This window comes from Loa loa, assembly GCF_000183805.2.
Source record: "Loa loa unplaced genomic scaffold supercont3.464, whole genome shotgun sequence".
Taxonomy (NCBI): Eukaryota; Metazoa; Nematoda; class Chromadorea; order Rhabditida; family Onchocercidae; genus Loa; species Loa loa.
The window spans coordinates 24591-35886 of record NW_018108644.1 but is presented as its reverse complement, the minus strand read 5'-3'; the positions used below and the strand labels follow the sequence as shown (position 1 = coordinate 35886).

At 27.5% G+C, this 11296-nt stretch overlaps 1 protein-coding gene across 1 annotated transcript; it reads right to left on the bottom strand.

Moving 5' to 3' along the window:
* Positions 1-3205: 3205 nt before the first annotated feature.
* Positions 3206-11296, bottom strand: LOAG_05378 (Paf1 family protein; the record flags this gene model as incomplete). The annotated part of the gene is made up of 14 exons (XM_020446828.1): positions 3206-3696; positions 3924-4085; positions 6739-6790; positions 7207-7266; positions 7815-7980; positions 8287-8403; positions 8869-8969; positions 9279-9359; positions 9526-9618; positions 9838-9940; positions 10027-10088; positions 10415-10547; positions 10869-10967; positions 11211-11296. 14 exons carry the CDS (start codon positions 11294-11296, stop codon positions 3302-3304), a joined length of 1710 nt encoding a protein of 569 aa, XP_020302875.1. The 3' UTR covers positions 3206-3301.

The window sequence follows — 11296 nt, the reverse complement described above, 5'->3', positions numbered from 1 at the left end:
ATTATTATTATTATTATTATTATTATTATTATTATTATTATTATTATTATTATTATTATTATTATTATTATTATTATTATTATTATTATTATTATTATTATTATTATTATTATTATTATTATTATTATTATTATTATTATTATTATTATTATTATTATTATTATTATTATTATTATTATTATTATTATTATTATTATTATTATTATTATTATTATTATTATTATTATTACTATTATTATTATTATTATTATTACTATTATTATTATTATTACACAATTATAATTGGTGCTCTAACATATGTCACATTTATCCGTTGTAATTAATTAATCGCTTGAAATCTGAAATAGTTCTATCACTTATGTTTATATCACTAATTAAATTACAATTTAGATGTGATTGAAGTAATTAATATCTTAAATATTTCTTTTCAGCCCTTTAAATTTACGGAATTTCATAACTCTATAAAATTTCAAACAGCAAAAACATCTCTTTCAATGTCCAATTTAGTGATAATTGATAATTTAACTCTCTAAAAGGAATTGATTAATTTTACGCACAATAATTAAATGAAAAATTTCCAAAATAATAAATATATGATGTTAAGGTTTTTTGCTTTCTCCGTTCAATATTAGGAGGGAAAGAAAAAATTAATCGAATAATTAAAGTGAAAAGAGGGAGAGAGAGAAAAGAGAGAGAGAGAGAGAGGAGAAAAAAAAATCAAATCATTGATTCTTATCAAATAAATTATCAATCAACAATTTCTTTCTTATCATATTATTGGCCAAAAGAAAAAAAAGGAAGAAAGAAAGAAAGAAAGGAATTTAGTGTATGAGATAAATATGGATAATATTTTAAAATAAATTTATGGTAAGTTATTTTGGTCAATAACCTCATTTTGAAGGTTGATAATATAGAGATGGACAAAACAAGCAGAACCACATGAACATGATTGATAAATGGACACACAGACATGGACACACAGACATGGACAGACAGACAGACACACACACACACACACACACACACATAAAGTTATGAGTAGGAAATAATTGCATTATTATTGTTATTACAATTGAGGTGTTATATATGCATCATTTCATTGGATCTCTTATATATCCCATTTCATCTATTTATTATCCCAAATCATTGATCAGTGTATTTGTTAATAGAAATGAACTTAAATAATTAATAGGAATTTGAAAAGAGTTTGAGAAAAGAAGAAGAAGGAAATTATATTAATAATTCTTGAAATAATGTCTCATTGATAAAATAGCAATAATATTATTTAATTTTAAAAGAAAGAATCTCTTTAAAAAATTGGAATTAATATTATTTGTTATGAGTAAATATTATTATTAATAGAAATGAACTTAAATATTTAATAGGAATTTGAAAAGAGTTTGAAAAAAAAGAGTTATGTATATATATATATCAAAAGTGATAAGATAGAAATGAAAAAATTAATCAATTCATTGATATATATATATGATCGATAATATTATCTGATAATATTATCTAATTTTAAAAGCGATAAGATGGAAATGAATAAATCAATCAATTTATTAATATATGTTATGATGGAGTAGGGAAATTAAATAAATAAACAATCATTATATAATATTTTAAATTTTTTAAATTTAAATTCAAACAACTTAAATTTATTGATGATATCGATTATATAATAAATAATCATTCAATTATTACGAAAAAGCACTGCTATTATTTTTTACTTATTCACTATTAATTGCAATTATATTAAGAAATTAAATTTTTATTAGTTTACATAAAAATGTTTTTTTTTATTGTTTGATTATAAAAATAATTGTCTCGTATTATTTATAAATTAATTAATAAAGCTTCACTTTATTCGTTAATTACAAAGTAATGCTAGTTTAAATTTGAACATTTTATAGAGCATTGTTATCATTGCAGGAAAAAAAAATATCAATCATTTATAGAGATGTTTTAAAAAAATAGGGATAATGATCAAATATTGTTGATTTAATTAATTAATTAATTAATTAATCGGTTATTTTGATTCGAGTGAAAAAACGAACGAACACTAAGTATAAATATAGATTACAATTAATTTATAATTATCAATTTACAAAAGAAGTGATCCTTCCTTGTTTGCTATTTTAAATTAACAAAAAGGAAGAGTTTATCAAAAATTAACATATTATCAAAAACAAATACTATGATATCATTATCAACTACATTAATATTAAACAGTAAATTACAGTAAATTGTTTGATGATTATTTCGAAATTATTACAAGAATTTTTCGATTTAATAAGACTGATAAAAAAAAAAGTAATGATAAGCTCAGTAGGAGAATGAATTAAATTAACATTTAATAAAGTCATTTATATTTACTATATGATAAATTGGAATTCATTTGATCGTCGTAATAAAAATAAAAGAAATTTAATACCGAAAAGTTTTTCTTTTTTCCGGATCAATTTAATAAATATCCGGAAAGAAATCGGATTGATTTGATATATAAACAGATAGGAATGATTTAGGATGAAATTCACTCAGCTATTAAAAATAATATGATAGAATTGATATCGATTTAAAAATTTTATTAATAGTTTTTAATGATGCAAGAAAAATTTTCGATCAACGTAGAGCTTACATGTTAGCCCGAAGTCTTATGCATTTCATAAGTTGCCAGGTGTTGCAGTATTGATTAAGTCAATGAATCATAAAGTGATTGAAACCGTAGATTATTTACTTAAGCTTCATCAGTGTTGAAAATCAGGCAACCTCAAATTTCGAAATCTTTATTGACAAAATTCGATGAATGAAAAACTGGAATTTTGAAATTTCTACAAATTTAAGACAACTTTAAAATGATGCAAAGCTCTCAAATCATTTAAATTCAAGAGATGAATGCAAAATAAATTTCGCATTTCGGGTATAGAGTATGAGCAAAAATTAATTTCAGGATTTCAATTAAACTAAATTTTAAACCAATCTAGTGATTTGAAAATTGAGAATGAAGATTTGTAAAAATTCATTATTAAAAAATTGTTTTTTGTAGTAGTGTTTATAGTATTCAGTGTTCAAATGTCCAATATTTTGCATTAATTAACTGAAAGTTTATTCGCATTATGAACAGTTTTCAAATTTTGAAAAAAAAAGCCACATTTCAAACAAAAACAGACCACAGAGGTATGAAAAAAAGTGTAATCTTCAAATTCTCACTCTGACCATTAATCTTTAAATATTCAAACAAATTCAACAAAGGACGAAAATTAATATAGCGCCAGACATAAACACCACACTAACAATAAGCCTAATCATCGTCATCATCATCATTATCATCATCATTATCATCATCATCATCGTCATTATCGTCATCATCATTATCATCATCATTATCATCCGCAGCATCATCTCCACTACTAGAACCATTTTTCCCAGAAACCTCATTACCATTATCATCATCATCATCATCATCATCATCATCATCATCATCATCATCATCTTCATCATCATTATTAACATCTTCATTTTTATTATTATTATTATTATTACTATTACTGCTATATTTATCATCGCTTCCAAGCATACTACTATCATGCACATCGTCGTCGCCATCACCATTCTTATCATCACTTTTCGTATCTTCTGATGCTAAATCATCCTCCTTTTCCTCTTCACCACTACTTGCATTATTAACTTTTAAACCTGAAAATCCATCATGACTTATGAAAAATTAAAATCATCAGAACCACTCAATTTAATGCACCGCATTTCGTTTTATACAGATAATGACCATAGTTGATATCGGACAGCTGTGTCAACGGTTGCTTCAAAGAAGAAAGGGATCAATGATGCACCTGCCAAATTATTCCATATAATCTTTTTTAAATCAATCAATCTAGGGAGAAGTAAGTCAAGAAAAATGATAAGACCTTGTTTTGTCTCATTATCTGATTCGTCCTCTTCCTCCTCCTCTTCATCATCATCATCATCATCATTATCGCCATCATTATCATCGTCTTTCTTATTTGTTTCCTCTACTATTTCATCTTCATGACTTCGCTCACTCCCTTCACTTGAACCTTGCTCAGATCCTTAAAAAAAAAAAAAAAAAAACAAATTTCCATATAATTTCAAAATGAATAGCTGCTTATATATAGCTGAAACATATAACTGCTTATGAGTAAATAAGTAATTTACAAGTAAGATACCTATATTATAAGTAAATCAAATGCAATCATATAACTGCTTATAATTTTAAAATTTATAACAAACAAACAAATTTACGCAAAGATTTCAGTCATATATTTCATATTTTAAATTTTATTCCAATCATTGGAAATTTTAAAATGTCCTACATACAAACACCTAAATTATAAGTAAAGTAAATGCAAACAAATTAAATGCTTATTAAATAGACAAATGTTGTAAGAAAATGAAGAGATATTATTTCACTGAAAAAAAAAATCATAATATTTAATATTTGAAATTAATTATATTATCATCATATCTTATGTGCTTATCATCACAATTCAATGGGTAATTAGCATATATGTTTACTTATAATTTGCATAAACAAATATCAATATATCTTTGTTACATCAATTGAGCAGGAAAAAGATAATCTATCTATTTGCACTTATTACTAATCTTTCTTTTCAATGCTTTTATCATTCTTTCCTTCTCTTCCTTTTCTCTCTTATTTTCAATCAGTATCCTCAGTATATATATATATATATATGTATATATATATGTATATATATATTTCAGATTGAATAACAACAATACTTGAGTAAAGTAAGCTTCAAGCGAAAGCACCGAAAGCACAATTAGCAGATGTCACGCATACGGGGACATTACTATGTTTACTAAATAAATACAATAGACAACCAAATCCGAAAGGAGTTCATCATCAAATCTATTTCATCTCTCTCATATTTCAAATACTATTACGAATCCTCTTCCCTTCTATTACAATCTTCTTCTTCTTCTTCCTCCCAAACTACATTTAAGAACAATAGTGTAGAATAGAAATACAAGAGAATAGATGAGGATGAAACAAAATAAAAATCTTTTATTTCACCTTTATTATATTCAACTTGTAAAGTGCAAATATTTAATTATTTACAACTAGTTAATCTATTCAAGCATCTAAAGAAAAGTATTCAATGTGAAAATATCACCAGATAAATTTAAATAATATTTTATTAAATTTCGAAATAATTTATGAAATACTTTTCCATCATTTTCAACTCAACCATTTTATTTCATTGTTTGTTATGAATTTATTGAAATTCTTCGTCTCCTCATTTCACAGCATGCATTCTTAATTCACAGCATGCATTCACATTTTATGATATTTTATTATGTCTAATTCATATTGACAGATAGATAGTAAGGATTTTAAGTAGGAATGAATGAATGGATGAATGAGTGAATATGAATGAATAGACAGAAAGTGAAGAAAGCAAAATCTCCTTAATAAAACAAATAAGCCATATCGTATTGTAAATGGTAGAGTTATTAACACACACATACATACACATACACACACACACAGACACACACACACACATACACAGCAATGAGTTTCAAATTTAAGAGGGAACTATTTTTGTCCATAATATCAATTCTAAAAAATGTCATTTTCTGATTACTGAATATCGAATATTTCAAAATTTTGGCCAACAATTCAATTTCAATTTATTTTAGGAACAAAAAAATGAAGTGTTCGTATGCTGTGTTTCACAACAAACGATTTATAAATAAGGAAAAAAAAAGTATCAAAATTGACGAGTGATCATAAAATATCCTATTAGATTTTTTGTTCTCATCTATTTGATTGATAGAAATATCTGAAATTTGAAATATCTGAAATTTTTGCAAATTAACGATTTGAAAACAGGAGAGGTTGTTCCTCAGGCAACCTTTTACTGTTAGACTTGAAATATCAAGCATTTCCCATATATTTTCTACTTTTTCAATCAAAACTATCAAATGTCATGGTCAACCCAAATGTTTCATTTTTTCATTTCCAAATATTCAAATTGTCTTCGGTAATTGTTAATAACTGTACTACTGTGTTTATAATACCGTTCAAGTAGTATACAAATACCTATTTGTGCAAATACTTACTGGTCCTAATATACAAAATGTTTACAAAGATTATGTGTCCTGTTTTTGTCGGTCCTCTAGCAGTAAAGGTAATCAATCCAAAATATAGCAAGCATTTCTTAATAAATGATAAACTAGTCTGACATTACTAAATGCGTGCGCTTAGTTTCCATTTTAAATAACAAGTACTATACTATGTAAAATATAAATATACAAACAATTCTATAGCATTGCATTTACACTGTTACATGTGCCTCTTGCACATTTACTTGCATCTGCAAGTATCTAACTGCTTATGTACATGAGAAAAAAAAAATTAGTTAAAACAAATTAAATGTTTCGAAATCGCAATATATAAGCGGAAAAAAACCTAAAAGCATAGCTAACTGGAAACTTCGCGAAAACGGCCTCAAACAAAATTGTCGTGATTAACGGAAACGTAAATATTTACGTAATATGAATGAAAAGGACTTTATTTTCAAATAATGCGCAAATATAACTAAATACGAACAAGCGTATAATCAAATAATTTTAGCATATAATTAAGTGGAAATTGGAATAATCTTGTTGCATATATAATAATATAAAAGTAGTAATTGGAAAGAAGAAAATGGAACAAAAAAAAAAATTTACCTTCGTCATCTTTTTCATCGTATGGATGCAATAGGTTATTTAATCGTTCTTGCTGAAATTAATTAAAGGGAAAGTTCAATCATCGCTTTGTTATCGACATTATACCAAATATTACTAACATCATAACTACACATAAACTATTGGCAACAATTTTTTAAAATAGTGAAAACCATCAAAAGAAACTAAGTCAATATCAGAAAGAAGTTGCAATTTCTAATACGATTCTTACATATTATTAAGATCCGAATATAATCATGTCAAGTGCTTTTGTCCTGCATTATTTTTCGATTCACTACCTCCACTATATGCAAAAAATATGTTCTTGAAGTTTGGGAATAAATGTTCCTTCTTGCCTCAGAACATTTCGTAATGCTCATGTCGACTGTCGACGAGACTAACAATACATATCACATAACAATTTATTTTTTGGAATCAAAAACCTAAGAAACAAAAATCAAGTTGGTTCACCTGTGCATTCAACTCATTCTCGTCGTATGCACGATTCCGTACCATCAACTTTGTTTCTTGCTGAAATTTAAGTTAAAAAGATTGTTCGAAAGCAACAGCAGTCGATAAATTCAAGTTGAATATTTTCAATAATATTCCCCAATCATGTCACATAACTTTTCCCTTCCCATATTAACTATCAAAAGCATCGTCCACTCTACTTTTCAATTCGTTACGAATCACTTCGCTTCCTTGTCATTTAACATCTAACCACTGCCTGAGGACAACAAAAAAAGTCCTAAAAGTTTCAAATAAGCTAAGAAAATGCTGACATATGCTTCTCAATACAAATGTTAAACAATCCGAACCACTAATTGCCTAATTAATAAATGAAGTAAATAAAACAATTTAATGCTTGATAACGTAAGCCTCTTTCGGAATATCAATGTATGCAGTTGTCTTACTAATAAGGTAATGTACTACACCACGTAGTTCTGGTAATCCATGTCAAATACATTTATTATCAGCTATATTAACAATAAAAAGAATCTTAATTTTCCATCCTCGATTTGTTTTCCCTTCCTACTTATATTCCCGTCACAAAATACTTGCATAAATCGAGATCTCACCCTGATTCGTTTGGTTTTCCGTCGATTTAACGAAACTTTGGTTTCAAGTTCATTGTAGTAAACGGCGCCATCACGAATTGTAAATAAGAAATTATCTTGCTCATATCCTTTTGTTGATTTATTTCTTACCAACCAATTATAATCCCGAACTGACTGATATTCATAGCTGGAAAATTATGTTATCAAAAGAGATAAATGTGAGTCCCATATGTAACTATTTTTAATCAGAATTACTTTGAAAGCTCTGATTTAAAACATCAAAGTAATTTTAATTTCTAATACGATCCACAATTTGGATGACAAATTGTTTGTAATGAAAACAGTCACTTTTCCGAAGAAAACAGACATCAGTAACGGATGTGCATGCTTAAAAAACATTACTTCTAAGTAGATTTGTATTTTAGATTTTTCAACGAGTTACAACGAGTTTTTAGTGTTTTTAAAGCAGCTAATATATAAATTTCCAACTTACACATAATCAGAATCAAATTCAAGACCATCTTCTGCATCTTTTAAACGTTTATCCAAGGTTTCTTTAGACGGCAGGAAATATGTAACGAACTGCTCACCTTCTTCGTCCATCATACCACTGAAAATAATCGCAGTTTATTTGTCAATATTACTCATTAATCATTTAGTTCACCAGTTCTTCCAAATGGTGATATAAATATGTTTTGGGGAAGGTTATCACCAATCTGATTATTTTGACAATCAACTGTCGTTGGTAGCAAACACTTGGCTTTTACTAGGAAACATATGAGAACATATTTCTTAGATAAACATAAAGTTGTGAAACGCGTAACCCAAAGCATTTCGATATTTAGCAGTCAGTTAACTTCCAAAATGAACCGAATTTCATGGGAGAAAAACGCATTATTAATGCACAACTACCGTGAAATCGAAATTGATAACTCGATAAAAATGAAACATATAAATACCTGAAGTTTATTTAAATATAAATTTAGTCAAGGAATTTTCTTGAAACGAAAGCTTACCCAAAAACACCAGCTAAAGTGGACTACAATGTAAACCAGAAAGAATCCCGAAAAAATACCGTATTAGTGCCTGCGGCATTAGCGTTTGTGCATCAACTTTATCGTTTTGTGGTATTGGATCACCATCAAAAACAACAAGTGCAAAGGGATGCATCCAGTTCTGAAAAGAGTTTTTTAAATCCGTAAAAACTTTTGCATAATTGTCACTTATCATCTTTCATTTTAATTCATTGGAATAAAAACCTACATCCTACATGTTCAAAGGAACTAACAAATTTAACAATTTTATGTAAAACAAATCAATGATGTCACTCCTCTATCATTTTGCTATATAACTCAGTATTAGTCTTACCACAGTACTATGCATATTCTCATATAGATTATAAGTACAGGTAGAAGTTCAAACTATTACAGGGATATGCATACCAAAACTGTCAAAAACAGTACTTCCATAGACAGTAAAACTTACATCGAAATCTGGTAACAGTGGTAATTCCTCAACAGCCGTTACACCTTTCTTCGTTGGGTGCTGCAATACTGTTTTCGATGCCTGAAAAAGATATTTTATACGACTTTTTTTTCTTTTTCTTCATAGAAGTAAATCGTTAACTTATCGACACTTTATGAAATATTGAATGAATCGAACAAATGATCATTAAAATTTGATCAACTTTTTCGAAAGCAATCGTATACTTTACATCGGCAAATGTACTTACATCATCAAATGTCTTATTAATTGCTGCAATTTGTGATGTTCGATCTCTGTACAACACGTCCGTTTGGAATTTTTTCTTCGTGCTATAGCCAATCTGAAAATTTGTTCAAAATATTTAATGTGTTCGGAACTCTATGATCGTAAAAAGTAGATAGAGATCTGAATAAAAATAAAGAAAAAAGGAGATAACCATGAAAAATGTCAAATAAATTAGAAGTATAGAATAGTAAAGGCTAAAATGCAGTAAAACATTAACTAACTAACCAACACTAACATTAACTAACAAATAAAATGCAGTAAAAAATTAACTAACTCTTGTTTCTTGCCTTTCAGCTGAAACACCAAATCTCGTAAATTCCGAACTGATATATTCCGTTTTCCTCATCCACGGCACCATTTTACTATGTTGCAAGGATCTTCAAAAGGAAGCATATGCTCCTAGCAATCATAAGTAGAATGAAACAAATAAAAAACTATATAATTCAATGAAAAATATGCAAACCTGCGTAAATTTTGAGGATTTGCTTGCTCATCTTCGAGAAGTTCCAGATCAATGGGATGATGCTATAACAGTAAGCTTTCAATAGAATCAACAAAATCCTAAATTCAATTTATAAATCTCAATTTCCTTCCCTCAATCATTTTAAACTAGAATTTCAAGCATTAAACAACGACTTTCAGCAAGTAACACTTAGCACGTTAAGATTACGAATGTAAATTACACCTATTAAATGCATCACAAATACACCTTAAATGTACCTATTCAGGAATATCCGTATATGCTTCATCTCATTGTTTTTAATTGTCACTAGAAATTAATTGCTAATTGTAACATAAAATCAATCACCGTCAAAGAATATCTTTGAGCAGAAAGAAACAAACACAAATACCTTTTTCGGGTTATCCGGATCAACATAATAAGTTTCTGGATTGATGAGATCAATATTAACGCCACAGTCTGGTTCACAGAGTAATTCGAATTTGAAATTTTTCTCCAAACTAGACGACTTGTAATCAGTGAATCTAAAAAGAAAAGTGTTTTAAACAGAGAAAGAGAGAGAGAGAGAGAAAGATTTGTAACCTTCCAACAATAAAACACTTCCCCTCCGTTAAATTCATTACGTATATAAAAAAAAACTTCCACTTTTTATTCGATTAACAAACACAACAAAAAAAGGAGCAAAATAATGAAGCAAAAAGCATTATAAATGAATAAAACAAAAAAATGAGTAAGCTATGCCTGAAGTGAAATTATGCAAAAAATAATGTGAATAGATGAAAATAATCCACTACTGATAATCCATGTGTACCAAATTTCATGTTTAATTCAAATTTCAAACTAACCTGCTTAAGGAAACAAATGGACATGCTAAAAATTTTGTATCAAATGGTATATCCGGCAGTGCATTGCTATATTTAACACGACAAAGGAAATCAGTTTTTCTGCAAATAAAAAACATTATGTTATACGAAATACATTACATGAAATGGTTTAGTTAGCAGGAAAAAAGAAGAAGGAAAATCATTTTGCCAATCAAATTTTGTTTGCTAAGCATTGCATCATTTACCGATACAGAAATAAAAAAAAAAAAGAAAAGAAAAATGCTAAGCTTGTCATTAAGACGAAAGATATTTCGATATTCAAGGGAAAATTTACAAAATAAACGAGAAAAAAAGCAAACAAACACTGGACGTTCTTCACGACCATTTACAGGATGACGACGAGGTGTTCCAGTAGTCGATGATGAACCCGATATATCAAGATTGGCCAT